Source organism: Ursus americanus, chromosome 3, assembly GCF_024610735.1.
Source record: "Ursus americanus isolate L20-20 chromosome 3, mUrsAme1.1.p, whole genome shotgun sequence".
Classification (NCBI taxonomy): domain Eukaryota; kingdom Metazoa; phylum Chordata; class Mammalia; order Carnivora; family Ursidae; genus Ursus; species Ursus americanus.
The window spans coordinates 73,598,722-73,622,326 of NC_142129.1; the positions used below are offsets into that span (position 1 = coordinate 73,598,722).

Sequence of the window (23,605 nt, forward strand, 5' to 3'; positions counted from 1 at the left end):
GTTACTTGATAAAGGTGGTTTATTTTTATTCCTGTGTTGGTCTGAAGAAACTAATCCTACCTAGAGTTCATTGCTTCTGTTTTTCTCTGCCCACAATATTATTTACTGCCGAAATTCTAAGGGCTCTCTTAGCAGTCTTAATCTTGGTATATTTATGGAAAGAAGAATAACAATTACACCATCATGAAGTTGCTTTATCTTAAGTAAGATAAACAATTCCCACCCACCCCTCTTGTGGCTATGGAAGCATCCGCTTTTTATTTTCTCATTTATCTTCAGAGCCATGCTGCTGAGTCTTTAGAGTCTGGTATTTCAGAGGAGAACTTCTCTGAGAATTGCACAGAGAAGAGGGGGAGGCAGAAAATGCCACAATCAACAGATTGTCCCAAGTACCATCAGAGAGGGTTCGACAGTGTACCCAAGGAAAGGGAGGAATTGCGATGAGAGGGACCTGGGGAGACCTGTTTGTGTGTGTTGAAGACAGCAGGCCAAGGAAAAGGGTCATTTATCAGGCTGGAGACTGGGACTTAAAGGTAATGCTAACTAGGGAGGGAAATGAAATGAAATGAAAGACGGGGAAGAGACAAGACGAGAAAGAGACTGGCTTGAAAAAAGAGAGCCGAAAGAACCTACCCCCACGTTCTCTGTTTTGTAGAGACCAAAACATGATCTCTGACCATAAAGCTATGGGATTCCCTAGGCACCTTTTGTATATAGTTTAATTCTAAAGGAGAATATTCTGACTATAGAGGTAGTTTAGGTGACCTAAATCCTTCGTGTTTGAGAAGACCTTGAGTTTGTCATTTGCTGAGAATCTGGTATGTGCCAGGTATTGGGATAGTTTCTAGGGATATAAAGACATATAGTCTTCACCTTTAAAAACAAAACTCGCATATTAGAAAAGGAGGCGTGTAAATACAGAAGGAAAAAAAATCACAAAACAAGCTAAGCTTTGAAATAGGAGAAGCCTGCAAGGAACAGTGATAAAAGAAAATGGGCATAATCAAGTCGGCTTTGTGAGTTGGGACATGTCCCAGAAAAAGGCAGTACTGGCCAGGATGCTGGGGGTGAGGGGAGCAGGCCCGTGTTCTCAGGTTAATAATGGTATCCCACATTTGTAAGAACGTTTATCCATCTATTCATGGGTATTGTCTCATTTGACCCCACCATCATCCCTGAGTAGAGTCGGGGCCTGAATGCCAGAGCCTTTTGTGCCTGGGTCCTGCCTCACCTCCCTCTGCTGAGGCTGGAAGAGAGACGGGCTGATGACACCACGGAGACTGCTTCTCGGGTGAACAACTCTCACTCAGCTTACGCCGTGCAATTAGTGCCCATTGTTAGGATTTTATAACAGACTGTCTCACCCTTAGGTAGTTGGGCCTAGATGGGTCATTCTCTGCGCCTCGTCTGCAGGCTCCTTGAGGGCAGTGCTGTCTTTGTCTACACACTCTGGTAATGGTTGTGTCCTCACCAGTTGGTCCTGATATATCTATATTTGTGTGCGTTTGTGTCTGTGTGTTCTAGGATGAAAATGTGCCATCAGTGTCTTTTCTGAAGGTCATGAAATTGAACAAGACGGAATGGCCGTACTTTGTGGTCGGCATGGTGTGCGCCATTGCCAACGGCGCGCTTCAGCCAGCGTTTTCAATCATATTCTCAGAAATGATAGCGGTAAGTTTGCAAACATCACGGAGGAGCTTGACTTTAATCCGTTCTCGTGCTGGCCTCACCACTGGCTCCATTTTGGAGTAAAGCAGCCTCAAATGAAAGTACGCCAAAGTTTTTAATTCCCTTGTGAGGAACGCTGTGAGGCAAAAGAAAAAGTAGCCTTCCAACCATTCCAAAGTAGGATATTAATGATATTATAAGGAAAAAAAAAATCACTGATGGAGGCATTTAATTATGTCTCTGCATTGGGGTGAAACTGGGGTCAGGCAGTCATCGGCATCCCACTTGTGGAGAGCATGGCTGGGGGGTACGGGGGTGAAGGAAGGAAGGGCTCATGTCACAGCCTCTGAGAGGCCGGGCACTCTGGCACAGGCCGGCCGCCACTTCCCAGCTGGGCAAACGTGGGCTAGAGGCTGTCCCTTCTCATGCCTCAGTTCCTTCATCTCCAAAATAAACATACCTCACAGGATGGCTGAGGATGGAAAAAGATTATAAAGAGAACTCTAAGGTGAGGCATTTCAGAGTGTCTGCTTTGAAGTCAGTATTCAAAAAGCAACCACAAGCACGTCGTCGTTTGAGCAATCCTTCCAAGGCCTGGGGAGTCTGAGACCTAGAAGACTCAGACTATCCAGTTGTTAACTTCGGTGGGGGATATTTATAGGACCTTAATCAGGAATAGCCAAGGCTCTATAAGACCCACCATTTATATCGTGTAGTCTTGGTCAACCTCTGACATTATTGGAGAGACTTTCTTGTTAAGATGAATTATTCACCATCATTGTTACAAGTTTATTGTACGCGTGGAAGACATTGGTCTACAATTAAGAGCACAAGCCAAAAAGTTAACAAATTAGAAAGGACCCTCCAGGTGTTTTAAAATTATAAAGCAATTCCTGGCTCTCTTGCCATTCAAGAGCTGTGTGGACTGTATTTATATCTGGGGGCCTCTGCTTTGTGTCAGATGCTGCACTAGGCCCTGGAAATAGGGCAGAAGATAAAGCAAGTCCTGCCCTCAAAACAGTTACTTTCTACTGGGACAGACACAGAGCACACAAGAAACTAATACCCACCATGTCACGGGATAGCAAGTGTTGGAAAGGCAGGACCTGGCAACGGGGAAGCTGGAGGTGCTGTTTCAGGTTGGGTGGTCGGGAGCCGCTGTGGAGGGAGGGGTGCAGGGCTGGGGCAGAGGGAACAGTGAGTGCTGGGGAAGAGGAACAGACGCCACAGGTGCAGCCACGCACGCTCCACACGCGGTGCTTCACCCCACGTTACTAGCCACACATGCCTCAAATCCGTGGCCACAGGAAGGAGAAATAGTGGTTCCCAGAGGGCTGGGGAGTGGGGATGGGGAGAGTGACTGTTGATCAGGTGCAGAGTTCCAGAGTGACATGATGCGAAAGTTCTGGATGCGGGTAGTGGCAACGGTTGCACCACACTGTGAATGAGCTTCATCTGCTGCACTGGGTCCTTAAAAGTGGTCACGATGGTAAATTTTTTTGTTATGGGTTGTTTTTTTTTTTTAATTATAAAATATCTATATGTTCAAAGCCTAGTGTTTCAACTGTGATGCTTAAGCCATCATTTATGGGAAGAGTGAAGAGGATCATGTAATCCAAGTGGGCATTTTAAATGTTCTTTTGCAGGTTTTTGGACCAGGGGATGATGAAATAAAGCAGCAGAAATGCAACATGTTCTCATTGCTTTTTTTAGGCCTGGGAATTATTTCCTTTTTTACCTTCTTCCTTCAGGTAAGTACCTGTGATTTCATCTTCTCATCACGTCTCCATGCCGTTAGAGAACATACTTTATCCATCAGCTAGATTTTCATTACCTATTAACACATGTTAATTATCAGTTAATCAAAACCTAATGGAGCTCTTCCTCCTCGCGACGAGCGCTGTGAAGGAACACGGGTGCTACTGCGTTCAGACACTGTGGCCCTGGCCAGAGTGAGCTCGTCAGCCCCGCTCTGCTTGTCCTCTTCTACCTAGACTCTTAGTACATTTCTTCTGTCTCTGTAACTCGGCACCACGCAGGCCTTTCTAACACAGTCGACGAAGTCAGAACGAGCTTTCTTGGTCCTGTCCAGCACGCTCATCTTCTGTCGTCGTCGAACCCATGGTAAAGCGAGGCAAGCATCTTCCTCAGAAAGCATTGCCTTACTGGTAGCGAGTCAGTGCTCCAGTCCAGCCCTAGGTCTTGGTGTATTTGGGAGTGGAGCTGGTTTTAGAAATGTGTTTTGGAGGCTGTGACGTAGTGGGATGATGCATAGCACTGCAAGGCCCACACTGGCCGTGAGTGATGTGCCGGCCAAGGAAGGAGGAGACCAGAGTCGTCAGGCCAGTCTCGGACACCTGGGGCTGATGCCTCCCCGGGTACTGAGCACCCATCCTCCTGGCTTCCTAAAGACTCCTGACGGGTCCTCCCCAGAGCACACTCTCCACGCCTACATGAACGCTCAGTGTTGCCTGGAGGCTCCCAGCCATCGGGGGCCCTGGAAGCAGGCCCAGCTGTGGACATGGTATAGCTCAGGAAGAGGGACATTTTTCTGGCAGGGATGCTTGGGGAGGAAGAATAGTCTAATTGTTCCCCAGTAGGAGAGTAGGTGGAGCCGAGAAGGAGAACCAGCAAACTCACTTGGAACTTGATGCGGCAGACATCCTCCTCCCCTCTGCCCTCCGCCCTCCACTCTCCCACCCTCCTCCCCTCTGCCCTCCCCCCTCCTCCCCTCTGCCCTCCCCCCTCCTCCCCTCTGCCCTCCCCCCTCCTCCCCTCCACCCTCCCACACTCCACCCTCCACCCTAGGAACCGAAATGTATTCCTGCACAGACCTGCTACTTCTGTTTTCAACTGTTTAAAGTGTCAGGAACATGCCAAGTGTTGTAATTATATATGGTATTGTTCTTACTGAGATGTTGTCCTTGAAAGTTTGGAGAGGGAAACGTATTTAGAATGTTTCAGAACCCAGAACTGGACATTTGTAAGGTTTTGGTGTTAGGATTCTTTCTGCATGCTGGTGATTGGGTAGTACAGGAATTTGAAGTTGGGACTTTGAGTTAGTGTTTGGTCATAGACTTCCGTTATCTGAATAGTGGATGAATATGTAAGTAATGTAAAAATCGATGTGAATATACCCACTGGGGTCAGAATACTGATGATCAAAAAGGGACAATAGCCTTTTTTCTTTTTCTCTTTTTTTTCCTCCCCCCTCAACCAGGGCTTCACGTTTGGGAAAGCTGGTGAGATCCTCACCACCAGGCTTCGGTCGTTGGCGTTTAGAGCAATGCTAAGACAGGTAGGTGTGCACACTGGTTCGGATTTGTTTCGCACGCAGCCTGTTTCTGTTGTTCTGGGCGTCTGTAGTTCATGTCTGTGCCTGCCTGCCCCACCCATGCATTCCTGCAGGGACCAGCCAGGGCCCTGCAAGCTGTCCTGGTCTTCAGCCAGACTTCTCAAGGATTTCATGGGAGTAGGCTGAATTTAGGTAGCTTTTTGGGCTTCTTTAGCCACTGTTTCTATCCACATGCGTACTGTCATTTCAAGGACCTGTGGCCCTTCTCTGGCTTCTATGCAGGTCTTAGCAAGGCATTTGAAACTCCGGGATGTATTTAAACAAAGGAAAAGGTGGTGGGTAATATTCATGATTGACTATGATAACAATTTTCCCAAATGTTGGTAACTGAGTTTTCATTCTGTCTTAACTTGAGCTCAGTTTTCTTATTAATTCCGTCGTTTACTCATTCCATTGTTCCCAGCTGTGTACCAGTGTGCCGGTACCTGGGACTATAAAATGCATTTTCTACCCTCTTGAGAAGTCCACAGTCTAGTGAGGGACATGTGGGAAAATGTGCAAATTTCAATTCCCTGTTTTTATAGAGGAGGCTTAAGAGAGGGCCAGAATATTATCCATGCACTTGACAGGAATTGATTAGATTCCTGTTCACAAAAGAGCCCACAGCAGGTATCCTATTTTGGGTGGGTCTGAGTTTACAAACTTTTTTTCCAGTATCTTTTAAGTGTTGCTATGTAGAGAAAATTATTTTCTATGAAACTAAAAGATGCTGTGGATGAGTGGCCTGTAGTTAATTGTTTCTAACATACACCTTTTCAATTCTTGCTTAGAAAAACAAAACACGGTGGGAAACCAGGGCTGATTTTCTCATGCCTAGAATTTTCAAGAGTTGTGTTGAGCACAACTCCAGCCCCTTTATGAGGGACACCACCCCATCAGGGAGGAAGTGTCCATAGTGTGCCATGCAAGGATTGGGTGATGGAATGCCCACCTGTGCCCTCCACCTCAGGTGCGGCTGGCAAGGAGCACAGATGCAATCTAGAGAAGCCCTACCCCACCCCCGGCCCCCAGATCAGCCATGCTGTCCTGGCCACAGCAGAGCAGCCTGGAGCTGGGGTCCTAGTGGACCCCAAGGATTCCTGCTCGTGGCAGGGACTGGGGCTCTGCACTGCATGTCCCCTCTCCCCTAACTCCAGGGCCAGGTGAGGTGTGGTTATTTCCAGCACTGAAGGTTGTGGAGGTTTTATCTACTTTTCTTTGCTTGTTTTAATTTCGAACTCATTTAAAGGTGTGTTTTGTGCCACAGGACATGAGCTGGTTTGATGATCATAAAAACAGTACTGGTGCGCTTTCTACAAGGCTTGCAACGGATGCCTCCCAGGTCCAAGGAGTATGTAGACTTTATTCTGTTTTTCTTTAATGTGTTTCTTTCCTTTCTTCTTTTTCCTTTTTTTTTTTTTTTTTTTTTTGAAGATTTTATTTATCCATTTGAGAGACAGTGAGAGTAAGCGGGGTGGGGGCACAGGGGTGCGAGGGGAGGAGCAGAGGGAGAGGGACAAACAGACCCCCGCTGAGCTCTGAGCCCTCCAGCCCTGGGGCTCAGGCTTGATCCCACAACCCTGAGATTGTGACCTTAGCCAAAATCAAGAGTCAGATGCTTTAACCAACTGAGCCCCCAGGCGCCCCTTCAATGTGGTTTTGAATTAACATATGGCATGGCTGCAACAGCTAAGCCGCTTTCAGCTGGAAATGACAGAAACAACTCAAACTGGCCTAAACAATCAAGAGGAAGGTTGGACTTCAAGGTAGATTGATTCATTGCCTCAAAAATGTCATGAAGGACACAAGTTTCCTGTGTGTGTGTGTGTGTGTGGCACTGAGTGGCTTTTCAGCCCCCACCCATACATCAGCCACCAAACCACCACCTTCCCGTAAATCTAAGTTTTTGGCTAACTTGGGTCATCTGCCCAAGCCTTGGCAGATTACTGTCTCTGGGGACAGCCACGCTGTCCTTGGTTGAGGTCCCCCCGGCCGTTGGAGCTGAGGGCTGTGACTTTGAAGCTTCCGGCTTCCACCCAAGCCAGAAGCAGAAGCGGTAGGAGAGTCACCGGCAGTGTCCAGTGCACCGGCGCCCCCTCCTTTTCTGAGCCCTACAAACAGTTATTCAGCTCCATGTATGCTTGGTGGTGGCTGGTCTCTCAGGATAGATAGATACACTTTGTAGCAGTGTGTAAATTTCCCTCTTATACATGGGCAGCAAAGGGTTCTTAACATGGCCAGAGTATACTAGGGTTAGTCTTCTCTTTACATGCTGCCTTTGTGCCAGAGTACCTGTGCCCCACATCCTCTCAGAGCAGCGCTGCGGATGACCTGCTTTTGTAAAAAGGCTGAATTGGCGTGGGCAGGCCAGGAATGAGAACCGCAGGGCACGAGCAAAGAAAAACCTGTAGTGCCTCATGAGTGAGGCATGGGCGTCTTGGGTTGATGGCAAGGAAAGGGAGCAAATGTCAGCCAGGCCCACAGCCCTCTCCTCCTCCTCACCGGGAAGGCTCAGACTGCTGCTTATGCATTTGCGACATGAAACACACCTCCCTCTCTGCTTCTGCTCTCGCAGGCCACTGGGATGAGGCTGGCATTAATTGCACAGAATACAGCTAACCTCGGAACTGGTATTATCATATCCTTTATCTACGGTTGGCAATTGACCCTACTGCTGTTATCAGTTGTTCCCATCATTGCTGTATCAGGAATTGTTGAAATGAAAATGTTGGCCGGAAATGCCAAAAGAGATAAAAAAGAACTGGAAACTGCTGGAAAGGTGGGTCAAATAAGGCTTCAGTGAGTGTAAGTAGTGTTTTTAGACATGTGTTTTAGTTGATTTAGTCCAAAATGCATGTTTGCGCTCCCTACAGCCGATAACTGTCAATGCCGCACAGAACATTTACTGTACTAATGATGCCTGTAACTTGACAATGGGATAATTAATGCAGGGCTCTTAGCCTGTCAAAAAGCACTTTATGTGTAGTTTTTATAATTTTTTTTATAATTTCTGAATATCCAAAGTCCATTTTACTTTGGACTAATAAACCAGTGGCATTGTGTTACATGAAGTCCTTAGGGCAGAGAATATAAGTGAATTGTTGAATTGCTGGAGATCATGCTTTCCTTCTTGGCTGTGATGGCTACAGTGAGGGGTCGCCGCCAGATGGCAGTAAATGCTTCGGTGGGTGGCTCTAACCGTGGTGGCAGTTGGGCAGCCATTTACTTGAGCCTTACCGGGGCCCATGATTGTGTGAAATACACGCACGACCTCTTCACACTCTCACAGTAATCTAGTCAGGCAGCTACTACTGTTATCCCAATTTTGTAAATGAGGAACTTGAGAAACTAGGTAAAGACATGGCAGGGATTCAAGTTCTGGTTTAATTTCAAAGCTCTTCACTCAGTAGTCTCTTCATATGTACTGAAATGTATCTAAAGGTAGATAGAAATGTTTTATTTACATGTATATGCATTTAAATATTTAAACTACAGCCAGGAACATTTGTACTTACTTGTGCCAATATTATCCTTTATTGACACATTAGGAGATGAAGCAGACAGATATAAATTGTGATAGAGTTTCTGCAGCACCACACGTGACAAAGCCCTTTCGCACGTTACGGCAGCTGGCCTTCGCTATGGTTCTGTGAGGTGGGGCAGGTAGGAGGGCCCCCTCACAAGGAAGAAAGCATTCCGAGGTTCGGTGACTTGATCCAGATGTGTGTCCTGTCAGGAATGAGATGAAAAATCCATCCAAGCAGGTTTGCACTGAGCCAGTTATGTCCAGTGACGCCATTTCCCCTGGTCTCCTAACCCACATCAGCCACGGTGCCGTGTTGGTGCCCCCCCCGCCCCGGGTCTGCATCAGAACGCTCGCGCCTGCTGTGCACCCCACATCCTCCCCTGGAGCCCGGGGTCTGAAGGCTACTTCATGAGTCCGGGACTTCAGGAGCCCTGGGTGTTCTCACAGTTGGAAGACCCTCCTGGCTGCTGGCCGTGTGTACTTGAGGGCATCGTTTCCTGGTCTTCTATTTGGCACAACTAACTGCTGAAAAACCACTGTGGTTTTTATTTCCTTTCTCCCTGAAACCTGGTTCTTCCTCATTTCAGAAGGGAGAACTGTCAGTAGATAGAATGAAGATCACGTTTTCTTAGACCAATTACATGAAAAGAAAAATCTTGACTCTGGTTAAGATTAGAGCTTAACTCTATTAAAAATGACTACTAACACTGAAAGGTATCAGAATTTGGGCAGGAGTAGGGCAGTTCGTAATGAGCTTACAGCAAATGAAACATAGCCCCTCGGGTTATTAGTCTTGGGCTTGTTAGTCACCATGTGGGATATTGAAGAAGATCCCCAACTTCTCTGGTCCTCCCTTCACACTTGGATGAAATGGGAAACTGTATCAGATACTATCCCATGTTCCTTCCAGCTAATACTCTCATTCTAGGAATCAGAGAATAACTCAAACAAAATTATTTTTAATAGCCACTTAAATCTAATAAGATTTTTTTAAAATACAGTGTGAGAGATCAGAAATTTTAGATGTTAATTGTTAGCAATCAGTCATAATTCAATTTTGTTTATTCAGACAACTCTTGATATAACACAGAATTAAGGTTAGAAAGAAGGTCCTGGAATTTCCTCACCCCCATCACTGTCATATGTTTTTTTGTTTTTGTTTTCAAAAAGAAAAGCTCTTACTAACCTGGGTGCAGATAAATCATGGTTAAAGTACATCCGGATTTGGGATACGTTCCCTTTTTCAGAAAGGGCTCAGCAATGAGGGTGTTGACTCCTTGGCTGGTAAGGAGGTAGGGAGAGTCTGCATTTAACCCTCTTGACTTAGGCCCTGACTCAACTGAGATTACAGCTTGCCGAACCAGGACTAGGCCTCAAAGCAGTTAATCCATGGCCAGGACTAATCACGCGTTAAGTGTGAAGTCGTTAACAACGAGCTACTCCCTGTATATGTTACAAAGTCGGGGAAGCAGAAAAGCATAATGGGTTAAGAACACGGACTCGGCATCACCTAGCCTGATACGGAATCCTTGCCAACTTATTAACTCTAGGGCTTGAGGCAAGTCATTTGACTTCTCGGTGTCTCAGCTCCTTCAGCTGTGACAGGAGGATAACACTGACCTCACGGGGCTGTGTGAGGCTAAGTGGGAGCCTGTCCATGAAGCAGAGTACCACCCGGCACAGACTGACCACTCACAGTGTGCTCCAGTCTGGCTGTCATCGCTGTTAGTTTTCATTTCTAACTAAAGAGAGGTTATTCAGCCTGAGGTATCAAATATCTTGCCTTCCTCTGGTTACAGAAGCTGAGAACGGAGGTAAAAGTTCTTAAAGCTGAGAAAACAAAAACAAAACTAAAATCTGATGCTGTTTGTGTTTATGGATTTAGATAAGTCAGCTGCAGAACCAGGCTTTAAACTTCATAGCTGAGGCACAGACCGTTAACATTAGTCCAGGGCGGTTTGGCTGGAAGAGTCAGAAAACTGCTCTGGCTGCTTTGAGTAAAAAGGGATTTGAGGTAAGGGCGCACAGAACTGCAGGGAGTACAGATGGAGAATATTCCCGTAAAGTTAGAGGCTCTCAGCCACACACTCCTCTGTGTTGGAGTCTCTCTACACCTTCGTTCTGTTCCTCACCTGAGGATTCAGACCAGCTGCCTCCACATACCCAGTGTGGCTCCCCAAACGGAGACCTTCCTCTCGGAATCCACACCACCTCTCCGTTCAAGCAGTGGCCTCCAAGTCCAGGAAACAGAGGAGTCCGGGGTCCATCCCTGGTTTACGCGGGGCCTGAAGGCAGGGTTGTGTTGCTTATAGTTGGGATCTTCATTCCAGCTGTGACTGGCTGGTGTCTCTAAGGAGGGATATGTGCATGGAGGAAATGTGCCAGTGCACCTCCAGTGGGCCCTTAGAGGTCACAGAGCCTAATGCCCTCTTGTAGGACCCTACCCTGTAAAGAAAGCAAAGCCACCAAAGGCTGTGACAAAAGCCAGTCAAGTAAGTGGTGGCAGGGCTGGGAATAAAATCGGGTTTCTGGTGTCCAGACCACCATGCTTGGCCTCAGCTTGTAAGTCTCCCCAGGCATAGGAAGACTCACCCACCGTTTTTGTACAACCAGATTTGCTTTTGAGATGGGTAGTTCTGCTATAGAGCTCGTCTTGAAGAACACATCTTGAATGCCCTTGCTTTCAAAATTGAAGGAATTAAAAACCTTTCAACATAACCTGCAAGATTTCTCCAACAGAGCCCTCAAGTTTCTAATTTTCATTATCCAGGAGTAAAAGCCCCACTTCTAATCAAGATCTGTTCTACGTTACAGATCGCAACGGAAGCAATAGAAAATATTAGGACAGTTGTGTCCTTAACCCAGGAAAGAAAATTTGAATCGATGTATGTTGAAAAATTATATGGAGCTTACAGGTAATGAACATTAATGATTGTTACTAAGAACCCAGTGCTTTCCTAAGGCTTAATAATTATTCCCAAAAGATAAAACTTCTCAAAAAAAAAAAAGTATGACTTTAAGGATGACATTTTTTCAACAGCTCACTGAAAATAAGTAGCTTTTTGATGCCCCTGGGCTATAGGATTGGATTTTTACATCTCTTGTGAAAAGAACAGAGGGGTGTTGGGAGACCGACCACGGAACAGAGGAGCGCACCGGTGTGTGCGCCCCATTGCGGGCAGCGTCAACCACCTCTCCAGGCGACGGTGAAGTATTCCAGGGAATTCTTCAAACTCTGATTTCCTTGGAATTGTGTAGACTGAACTAAAGATGAGACTTACTATTTGGCTAGAGTATTCCATTTGTTCGCTGGATGAGGACCAGATCCAGGCTACTCATGAAACCCACACATATTTCAGAAACTCCCAGGGGCATGACTGGCTACTTGTTTCCAGCCAGGACCTGTTTTTATAAATGAATATATTTTAACATTAACAAAATTAAACACAACTTAGAATACAACTTTGCAGACTAGAAGCGCTGCTTGAATGCTTACAAATCTGAGAAGGGAAAAGTGAAGTTTTCATTTTATTCCATCTCCTTCGTTATATATACTTCATGAAAGTACATTTTTCTCTCCATTTGATGTAAATAGACACGTTACATGTGAATATATATGTGCCGTTACCTAAGACTTATGGTTAATTGGAACTTCAAGGGAATGAAGGAAGAGCTAATTTTTAATTTGATTATAATTTAAAGATGGAAGAGCACCGCAAATTAAGTAATTTTAAGTAATGTAGGACCACGCTCATAGCATGTAAGTTAAAATATCCAAATCAGTAATAGTTTGAATTTTCCCAAAATCTTTCCGAATGCCTTCCTTCCAAACCGGGAGTAAGTAAGCCACTGTTCTCCTGAAGGGTGTAGGACACAAAGTATAATAAGGTAGCTGTGCTAACAGGGTAGCACGTGGGCTGATCAGAGATAGTGCAGCCCAAACCGTGTTGGGACTGTGGGCCTAGCTCAGGGAAGAACGGACGTGTGTGTGTATAAACCTCAGCGACCCTGCTTTTCCGAATCTGAAACATGAACTGTGACATGAGACAACAGTCACAGAAGACAAGACAATACTGAAGAAGTCGCACTCAGACAATTCAAACGTCAAACCTCACTTCGACATCCTCCGTGTTTTTGATTGAACAGTCGTGTTTATATCATAGGGGTTGAATTTCTTTCTTTTTTTTTTTTTTTAAAGATTTTATTTTTTTATTTATTTGACAGAGATAGAGACAGGCAGCGAGAGAGGGAACACAAGCGGGGGGAGTGGGAGAGGAAGAAGCAGGCTCATAGCAGAGGAGCCTGATGTGGGGCTCGATCCCATAACGCCGGGATCACGCCCTGAGCCGAAGGCAGACACTTAACCGCTGTGCCACCCAGGTGCCCCAAGGGGTTGAATTTCTGATTGACTAGTTATTAACATGTAATAATAGCAACTATCAGTTGAAAAATCAGTATGAGGTACTATGCTAGACATTTATATTGTTTAATTCTCCATTCTGCATCATATTGGTTATCCCCGTGACACAAATCAGAAAACTGATCCATAGAGAAGTTGTCATGTAGTCAAACTAACAGAACGAATGAATATACTAATTTGCCTTGCAGGAATTCTGTGCGGAAGGCACACATCTATGGAATTACTTTTAGTATTTCACAAGCATTTATGTATTTTTCCTACGCCGGTTGTTTTCGATTTGGCGCCTATCTCATTGTGAATGGACATATGCGCTTTAGAGATGTTATTCTGTAAGTAACTTTAAAAATAAAAGATTATTCTATATGGTTTTAGGAGGTCTATGCAAAATTTGAGAGTAGGGCAAAAAAAGCCCTCACTTGTTCTAAAATGAGGTCAGAGTTGAATCTACCGTAGAAATCGGATTTTAATAATACTCCAAGTACAGCTGAATCATCCAAATGGACTAAAATTAACCAAGTTCATAAAAATCATAAACCAGAACTGTAGTAATACACAGAACTCCAGTCAGGAGGACAGCAAACTTTCCCATTGTACAGTGTAGGCAGAAATAAGTCCCAAAGTGAAAACTGCTGGTTACCAAGGACTCAAACCAGAGGCTTAAATAGCTCGCTGTTGATCTGCGACCACAAGATGGCACTGATAAAGGGATGGGAATGCATGACTGAAATCTGGCAAAGGCCTCTTCCCCTGACTGGGCCTGAGATGACCCTGTTTGGTCTTGTAGCGTCTCCTTTTTTCTTGGTTTCCAAGGCTAACCAGCAGTCTTTCTAATCGAGGCATTCCTCTTTTCAAAATATGCTAACGACATTCAATTAGGTTGTGTTCTTGTCTTGCCAAAGGGAAGCCATTCTTTTTAAGATCACTTGGCATATTTCTGCTCTGGTGGGATGATTTTAAAGTAGTAGTAGACAGCCTCTTTTCCGAACAGGGGGAGGACAAGGAAAGTGTTTTCATCCAAAATCAAAATAACTACGAAAAAAGTATATATAATCTTTATATCATTCAGGATCCCAGCAGGACACAAATGCCCCTTGGGATGGGGTATCTAGGGCGAGTGCTAAAAGGTCTGTTTACAAAGGTGTGAGAAGTGTTAAGGTAAGCAGCCCCCGGGAGAGCTGCCAACTACCCAGCAGTTCCCAGCTACGAGCCACTAAGACCCTCAGCCTGAAGGGCAAGAGGATGCAAGGATTTTCAGAACCCAGCATAGGGGGCTTCTGTGGTCCTCGGAGCCACACCAACCACACAATCTAACAAGAAAGAAGCCAACAAAACAAATGCCCTCACCTCCTGCTAGTGCCTGTCATTGCCACACCCCATGAGAAGCCAGGGGACAAGGAAAAACTTTTTGATGCAGTCCGTGAAGGTCAGCCTCTTAGGCAGGGAGTGGGATGGTAAAAGATGCAGGTGGACAGGGAGCAGAAAGTGGTTTTGGAGGCTGCATGGCAGTATCCCTGGGGACATAACTCTGGGGATTGTAACTTAGAGCACTCGGTTGTCTAGAAGAACATGACTGAGGAAATGGGCCCTGCCTCTTTCGTTTTGTTTCTACCATTAAAGAATTAAATTCTGGATAACTGGAAGACAACTTTTTAATCTTTTATGTTAAAGCTCAATTATAGGCTATATAAGAAAGGCAGCAACATGTGGGCTGTTTATCGCTATTTTATTAATTTTTGGTAACCAACCTTAACCAAGTATTTAAGGGGGAGCCTTACTATACCCACCATTCCTGCCCCTGTACTTAAAACACATTTTAATATCTTCGGCTTAGAAGTTTGGGAAATGAAACATTTTTTTTAAGTTCTCCAGTATTAATAGATAAAAAATTCCTCCCCTCCCCTCATTCTCAGGGAGCTCAGGTGTCAAGAGTAAATAGCCTCCTGGAGATGGAGATCTCAGAATCGTAAGCCCTTCCTAAAAGACATTATCATCTATTTCCATTCTTCAAAGAGCATATCACTGGAAAACAGAACTTTAGCTGAGGACAATTGTTTTTCTCAGGGTAGTGCCAATAGTTCCCTTAGTTATAAGAGAAAACTGAGTTGTGGTAAAGGCTTGTTTTCCCTAATACAATTTCTTTAGCTGCAGTGTTAAGTGCGGAGCGGTACTGGGTGTGCGGTCGCACCGGAGAAACTACGAACGGGCAGCAGGTCCAGCCACTGAGTAGGAACCGTCACCCCTTGTCCGATGCTGACGAAGCCCCTCCAGCACTCGGTGCTCCAATGCTCTCATGTCCAGAAAGGACGGAACTAGTCACTAAAATTACCGGAGGTCACGAGTCAGAGTCGGTTAGAAGCCACTTCCCGAAAGAGAAGAACGGTGGAAAGTTACAGACCTCTGGCCTCCCCTCTAGATTTCCTTGGTTAATGGAATTTCACGGAAATGTGTGTAGTGGTTTAGGCAGGGGGTCGGTGGAGGGGGCGCCTGCAGGAGGAGAGAACATCGACACTGGTGAGCGGTAGGTCTTTAGACTTTGAAACATCACAGAGCTAATCACAAGCTAAGCTTCTCATTCCCCTACTTCTGCCCAGGGTGTTCTCGGCAATCGTGTTTGGTGCAGTGGCTCTAGGACACGCCAGTTCCTTTGCTCCAGACTACGCGAAAGCCAAGCTGTCCGCAGCCCACCTGTTCATGCTGCTTGAAAGACAACCTCTGATCGACAGCTACAGTGAAGAAGGCCTGAGGCCTGTGAGTTCTCTGCTGCCTGCTGAATGCTGGGTTAATGTTTCCTAAAGGCTTGCTATCTGCTAGATGATCAGCACAGGAAACCTGTCCTGATTATGCTGACCCATATTGAGCTTACTCTGGGACATTTACAGGCCAACATTCTCAACATTTTGAAGTTTCATGGGGGGGGGGCACCTGGGTGCTTTCGTGGGTTACGCATCTTTCTTCGGTTCAGGTCATGATCCTGGAGGCGCAGGATCAAGCCCAGAGTCAGGCTCCCTGCTCAGCAGGGAAAGAAAGCTTGTGCTTTCTCTCTGTCAAATAAATAAATAAAATCCTTAAAATAATGAATAGAATTTCATAGGGGATTTCAAGGCTTCTGAAGTTGAGCACATCAAAAAGTAAAGAAAGGGGTGCGTGGCCGGCTCAGTCAGTGGAACATGTGACTCCTGATCTTGGGGTCATGAGTTCAAGCTCCACGTTGGCATAAAACTTAATAAACTTTTTTTTTTAATTTAAAACTAAAACCTCCTCTATTGAATGAAAATCATAGTAAACTTTATTTTTTTTTAAGATTTTATTTGACAGAGCACAAGCAGGGGGAGCGGCAGGCAGAGCAAGAAGCAGACTCTTCTCTGAGCAGACAGCCTGGCGAGGGGCTCTATGCCAGGAACCTGGGAGCACGACCAGAGCTGAGTGAAGATACTTAACCAACTGAGCCACCCAGGCGCCCCCATATTAATAAACTTGAGAGAAAAGTTGTACTGCAGATGTACTAGAATGGAGTAATTTCCATGAAAAATGTTAATTATTTCTGCAGGAAGGTATACGTGTGTAACTCTGTAGGTGAAGGTGAATGGCAGTGCGGCTTTAATCACATTTTGTAATGACTGAGTTACAAGTGGGAAGAAGGCTACTTTATTCACATTCAGAGCAATAATCCTACACTATCTCCAGAGTTAACACAGATTTAGATCTGAGTGTTCTTTGTATGACACCAGCTGCTGCACATAGGAGTGCACGAGCAGCAGGACGCATAGACAGTTTTTCTGGGACTTTATCATGGATTTTCGTGTGCTGAGAAAATTCCTGTGCCCCGTGAATGAGCTAAAAAGGCAGCCAGGGTTTGAGATAAGGGCTGTCCACTGAGACCTCAGCTAGACGCTGCACCAAATTCCCAAGCCTTTGCGCCTTTGGCCACTGGCTTCGCTCTAGCCTCAGAACCATCACTTGGGAAATCTAAGTATTTGTCTAAAAGAACCAGAAACTGAGTTTAGATAACAACTCTCCGTGACTTTGGTCTTTTATCCCCATCTCCTATCTTCATTTTCTGTAACGACAGCTTGCTTTCAGTAGTAACTGGTGCCGACACTCGGACTGAATGTGAATTTTATGTTCCTCTCCAACAGGTAAAGTTTCTGTGAAATACTTATTCCAGTAATTATCAGACTAATTGTAATAGTAACATTAAATTTATTTTTTAGGATAAATTTGAAGGAAATGTGACATTTAATGAAGTCGTGTTCAACTATCCCACTCGACCAGACATCCCCGTGCTTCAGGGGCTGAGCCTCGAGGTGAAGAAGGGCCAGACGCTGGCGCTGGTGGGCAGCAGCGGCTGTGGGAAGAGCACGGTGGTCCAGCTCCTTGAGCGGTTCTACGACCCAGTGGCTGGAACAGTGGTGAGCACACTTTAAGTTAGTAACCTGATTTAAGGTTTTATTTCGAGTGGCTGATAAACGAATATTCTTATAAGAGGAAAAAACCTGGACAAATAAAGGCCTATAATCCTGGCTGATGCAATAACCACATTCTAAAAAACCCAAACTGGTACCCATTCTCAGGCAAATATATGGGGACAACAGGGTAGAACACCTGGAGTTCAGTATAGTTCAGAAAATGCTGAATGTGCAGCTAACCTCTGCCCCGCTGTGGGCCGACTGAGCCAGCCCGGTCCTCCTAAGTCAATATTCACTTCCTGGTTTGTAAAGGTGAGCCACAGACTCTGGCCAGAATTCTAGGCAGACAAGCAAGACAGGCTAGCACCTTCTTACTGCCTCCTGCCTCCTTCTGCCTTCTCTTTTGAACACTGAACTCAAGGCTCTTTGACTTTGAGCCTCATCTCCAGCCCTTTCATACTTAGCTTTCATCAGTGACTTTCTAGCACCTAGGTCCTGGCTCTCTGCCGTGAGTGAACTTTACTGATAATGCCTGCACCTCCCATCACCTTGGACTGGCACCCACTGACCAGTCCATCCCCATTTAGATGGTCACCAAAGTGTTAAACCTTGTATAGTTAGCTCTTTTAGTTAGGAAAGCTTATGCTTCCACTATTAAAACTACTCTGAAGGGATTAATACAGGCAAACCGGCTTGACAACACGATGTGCTAATACTATGGTAGAATTTCTTTCTTTACTGAGAAATCATGACTAATTGAACGTGTTTCTGTTCCTCCACCCAGAAGAAAGCTGCATTCTCAGTTGACATATCACAAGACTCCACTGTTCTTTGAGCTTGTTCACTTTGCATTGAACTCTTGTCCTCAGTGCTGTCAAAAAGAGAAATGGGAGAAGTTTAAGGCTGGTATTTCTCGGGGGAAGAGTGGTAGAGGTAGGACAGGAAGTAACCTACTCTGAGCATCTGGGGCCATACTAATGAGCTTTTTGTTCTGGCTGCCTGGAGGAGGGGATTAAAGTCAAGCTGAAAGGTTGGAGTCATTCTGGGAAGAGCAGATGTGAGTAGGACCCCTAACTGCAGACTCCTTAGAAGCAGGATGGTCTACTTGCCTGGAGCGGGGCACAGAAGGACGAAGAGGAATGTGGAAAGACAGGGCCAAATGGCCTATCCTATCATTTCACCAGTGAGATGAAGAAAGGATGGCCTAATCACCATAAAAATCCTTTTTTTTTTTTTTTTTTGGCCTCCAACTCTAAGTGCTTAGAGACTGTGAGCCTTGGTCTTTCCTAAACCAGTGATGCCCAGATGTCACCATGCTCCAAATGGTTAATCTGTTAATTTACGAATTAGGTTTTCTTCTTCTTTTTAAGCCCTTCTTATAGTTTGTGGACTTTGGTTTTCAGCTCCTAGATGGTCAAGAAGCAAAGAAACTTAACATCCAGTGGCTCCGAGCCCACCTGGGCATTGTGTCCCAGGAGCCCGTCCTATTCGACTGCAGCATTGCTGAGAACATTGCTTACGGAGACAACAGCCGGATCGTGCCCCAGGATGAAATTGTGAAGGCAGCCAAAGCAGCCAACATCCATCCTTTCATCGAGACCTTACCTTATGTAAGTTAACTGGTAATTTCTTGGGATGAAATCACAATCAACTACAAACTGTTTTCATCCTCAAAACAGGTCCTGAAGTTATACACCAACAAAATCTTGTAAGAAAACTTGTCTCTGTAGTAGCACTAGGACCTTGAACAATGCGCTGAACTGCATGATACCAAGTTTCCTTAGTGGCAAAGGAGAGCATCAGGCATCATGTCAACATCTTATAAATGTAGTGAGAGGCAAATGAAGGGTATTAATTGTAGGTACAATATCTCTGGTTGCAAACTGGTGGTTGTGGGCTGCATTCAGATAGCAGTCATGTTTGATTTATCTTTTATGGTGCTTGCATTCTTAATTATTTTTATTTTGAGATTGTATATACATTCACATGCGGTTATAAGGAACAGAGATTTTATGTACGCTTTACCTAGTTTCCTCCAGTGACATCTCGCCAAACTGTAATACAATATCCCCACCAGGATACCGACGTTGATCTGATCCACTGCTAAGATTCAGACTTCCGGTTTTGCTTGCAACCACCTGCATGAGTGTTTAGTTCTGTGCAGTGCTACTGCATGTGTGCACTCACATACCCACCACCACTCAAGATATAGAACATTTCCTTGTATGTCTCTTAATAAAAATGAGACTTTAAGTAGGATTAGCAGTGCAAAAGTAAAATTAAATCATGCATCCAGTACACAAATATATTCTGAGCGCTGACTCAGTGCCAGGCCGCATTTTGGGAGACGGGGCATACTGGTGTAAACAATGGTGAGAGACCACTGCTGCCTTCATGGAACTCAGAACACTCTGATTAATACCCCCAAGGTTGTATTGTGTTTCTCCAAGGCAATATAAAAATAACTCCAGTCAGGTCCTCTACCCAAGGTTGTTCTTTGGGTTAGACTATGAGCTTATCATGAGATGGAATTTACTTAGCATTTACCAAGCTCATTGTAAATAAACATAATTCTTATTAAAAAAAATACAGAACATTTCCACCACCACTCCAGTCCCTCATGTTGCCTTGTTAGAGTCACACACACACACACCCTTTCTTTTTGTCCTCACACCACCCAACCTCTGGCAACCACTAACTGTTCTCCATTTCAGTAATTTTCTACTTTAAGAATGTCATTAAGCACACATACAGTATATACCCTTTTGAGGTTAACTTTTTCCACTCAGCGTAATTCCCTGAAGTTCTTGTATCTGTAGTTCATTCTTTACTTCTTTAGCGGCATTCTTTTTAGTGGGATGATTAGGACTGCATGATACGGATTTTGCCACAGTTTGGTTAACCATTCACCTGTTGAAGTGTGTCTAGGTTGTTTCTAGTTTTAAAAGTAAAGCTGCTGTAAATATTTGTGTACAGGTTTTAATATGAACCTGAGTTCTTATTTCTCTGGGATAAATGCCCAAAAGTTCAATTGGTGGGCCATATGGTAATTTCAAGTTTTCTAAGACACTGCCAACCTCGTTTCCCAAGTAGCTCTGCCATCTTACCTTATTCTCTTATGCCAAAGTACAGTTAACACTTTCTCTGCCTCTTTGCCAGCATTTGCTTTTGTAATTCTGACAGATGTGCAGTAAAGCTCATTGTGGTGGATTTCCTAATGGCAAATGATGTTGATTTTATTAGAGAGAGCGGGGAGAGGTAGGGAGAATCTTAAGTAGGGCCCATGTCCAGCACAGAGTCTGAGGCAGGGCTTGATCTCACGTCCCTGAGATCATGATCTAAGCTGAAATCAGGAGTCAGATGCTTAACTGACTGAGCCACCCAGGAGCTCCTGGACATCTCTTTATATAGTTGCCATCTATATTTCCTTTTTGGTGAAATACCTTGTTTTTTGCCCATTTTCTAGTTTTCTTTCTTGAGTTTTGAGAGAGATTGATATGTATCAGTCCTATGTCAGATATATAATATGCAAATACTTTGTCCCAGTCGATAGCTTTTTTCATCCTTTAGTAGGGTCATATGCAGAACCAACTTTTTAATTTTCATAACGTCCAGTATAACGATTTTTCCTTTTACAGATTGTGCTTTTGGTATAAGAACTCTTTGCCTAGCCTGGGCCTTCTAGGTCCTAAAGAATTTCCCCATTTTTTTCCCCTTATGGTTTTATGATTTTACATTTTAGTCCACGATCCATTCTAAGTTCATTTTTGAATATAAGGTTTATGGGTCATGTTCCATTGTATTCCTTTGGAAACAACATTTACTCTCCAGTTTCTATGGTCCCCCAACTCTCCCTTGTTAGCTTGTTAGAGCTGCTATGTCTGAAGCCAAAGTGCAGTGAAGTCAATATGTATTTGAAAAATAAGGAAAAGTTCAGTGAAACAATTTTCTTCAGTAATTGGTAAAGGTGAGTACTCCTGCAAAGATGATTTGAAGTCACTAAAAGCGATGGCAGGGATCATCGATCTTCTGCTATTTATCTAGCTTCTAAGGTTCTACTGAACTAAACTGAAATAAATCTTAAGTACTTTTATATTCTGCTGTAATTAGCAATCACACTTAAACCCACCAATTTGGTTAGCCTTACTTAGCCTTACTCACCCTTAACAGGTAGTCACTGAGGTCAATCAAGGATAGGATTTGATTAATAGAAACACTTTGCTGATACTGGACTTAAATTAATTCACTTTACTGCATAAGCCTTGTAGTACTTTTTTGGCTCTTTATTCATTCTACGCTTTTTCAGCCTAGAATGTTCTTTCTCAGATCCAGCTTCCCTTCATGCATCTCTCCTTTCTGTTCCTACCTTATCTCCATATTTTCTATTCATTTCTTCTGATCTTTCATAGCATGTTGAATATACCTCTTATTCAGTACATACTAGACCTTATACCGAATGCTATACATCCGGTTTTTCTCCCTGCATTACAAATTCCTTCACGGTAGGAGTTTTTGTATTTCTCACAGTTTTTGGTGTAAGAGAATAAACTAGGCTCCATGTGGGTCATATGAATACTTCACATTAAATATTTTTTTTTAAAGATTTTATTTATTTAACAGAGACAGATAGCGAGAGAGGGAACACAGCAGGGGAGAGGAAGAAGCAGGCTCCCAGCAGAGGAGCCCGATGTGGGCCTCGATCCTGAAACACTGGGATCACGCCCCCAGCCAAAGGCAGACGCTTAATGACTGAGCCACCCAGGCGCCCACACATTAATCTTTTTAGGACTCCAAACACATAACATCAATTGGCATTATGAGAATGGTAGGAATTGGGGAATTCAGTGCTCCAGTTTCTGTTGCAGAAGACCACGAAGAACTAAAGTAACTAGTTCTCTGGTTGGATTCTGAAAATGAATATTCTCTTAAGTGGAAAAAATATTAAATGGATTATGCAGCTGTTAAGACATTTATAAACAAAAGTTGCTGTAAGTACAACTGTCCTATATTAAGTACAAGTTTATGCAGTATACCATTAAAGTTAATCAAGTCCTAACCCCAAAAATTACGTCTAACCTGCAGAAATATGAAACAAGAGTGGGAGATAAGGGAACTCAGCTCTCAGGAGGTCAAAAACAGAGGATTGCTATTGCTCGAGCCCTCATCAGACAACCTCAAATCCTGTTGTTGGATGAAGCTACATCAGCTCTGGATACTGAAAGTGAAAAGGTAGGGCCTCTCTGCTCACATTCCATTTAATTTGTAAGATAAAAGTTTTTTTGGTACTATCAACCATGAAAAAAGTAAATAGAACTTCACTGGTTATATTTTAAAGTAAAAAATTTTTTTAATCCTTCCAGTATTTTCCAAATTTTGTAAAATCATCTTAATTTCATAAGCCAAAAAAAACATTCAAAAGAAAATAGCATACCTCATGTTTTTTACACATTAATCATGAAAAGCTGGAAAATAAAAAGGAACTAGTAAGATACATTTGTGGACAGAAAATTTAGATACTTGAGACTTAGTGTGAGAATTCATTTTTATAACTAAAGGAACTAATGACTATAATGCCGTTTATGTAAAAATACACATGTATAATAAAAGGTAATGTATTTTGGTGTGATGGTAAAGGTTTAAGGTTTCCGTTCTGATTCATCATTAGATTGTCCAAGAAGCTCTGGACAAAGCCAGGGAGGGCCGCACCTGCATCGTGATCGCTCACCGCCTGTCCACCATCCAGAACGCAGACTTCATAGTGGTGTTTCAGAACGGCAAGGTCAGGGAGCATGGCACCCATCAACAGTTGCTGGCTCAGAAAGGCATCTATTTTTCCATGGTCAGTGTCCAGGCTAGGACACAGAACTGATGAACTCTTATTATATCTTAAAAATAAATTCAAATGGTAACTTTTTCTGACTTAAACTAGAAATCTTTTACAAATCATAAAATACAGGTATATCTTATTCCAGATCAATTTGGAACAGCCCATTTGGTGTTGATATGATAGCATCTGAAATTTAAGAGTAAAAAGTAATAACCTGTCTTGATGAGGTATAAAAACAGCAGCCTAGCTCTTGAGTTACCAGAAACATACAGAAATCAGACACAGAGAAACTTATGGTCCTGAATAGCTGGGTAGATGACAGGATGGTTGGGGAACGATTTTCACAAGAACGGAAAAATACATTTCTTCCATTGCCTACTCTCTCCCTTGCTGACTTCCCAAATTCTTTTGGGAATAGAGGTTT

At 44.0% G+C, this 23,605-nt stretch overlaps 1 protein-coding gene across 1 annotated transcript in view; it reads left to right on the forward strand.

The window, feature by feature from the left end:
* The window catches only part of ABCB4 (ATP binding cassette subfamily B member 4), a 61,804-nt gene extending 38,531 nt beyond the window's left edge, over positions 1-23,273 (forward strand). The window contains exons 17-28 of the mRNA XM_045793340.2: positions 1,525-1,671; positions 3,315-3,419; positions 4,889-4,966; positions 6,270-6,353; positions 7,578-7,781; positions 11,343-11,443; positions 13,137-13,277; positions 15,540-15,696; positions 17,160-17,357; positions 18,758-18,964; positions 22,437-22,583; positions 23,020-23,273. Coding sequence (XP_045649296.2) covers positions 1,525-1,671; positions 3,315-3,419; positions 4,889-4,966; positions 6,270-6,353; positions 7,578-7,781; positions 11,343-11,443; positions 13,137-13,277; positions 15,540-15,696; positions 17,160-17,357; positions 18,758-18,964; positions 22,437-22,583; positions 23,020-23,223 — 1,773 coding nt within the window. The 3' untranslated portion in view covers positions 23,224-23,273. The remainder of the gene's footprint in view (positions 1-1,524; positions 1,672-3,314; positions 3,420-4,888; positions 4,967-6,269; positions 6,354-7,577; positions 7,782-11,342; positions 11,444-13,136; positions 13,278-15,539; positions 15,697-17,159; positions 17,358-18,757; positions 18,965-22,436; positions 22,584-23,019) is intronic.
* Positions 23,274-23,605: the final 332 nt, after the last annotated feature.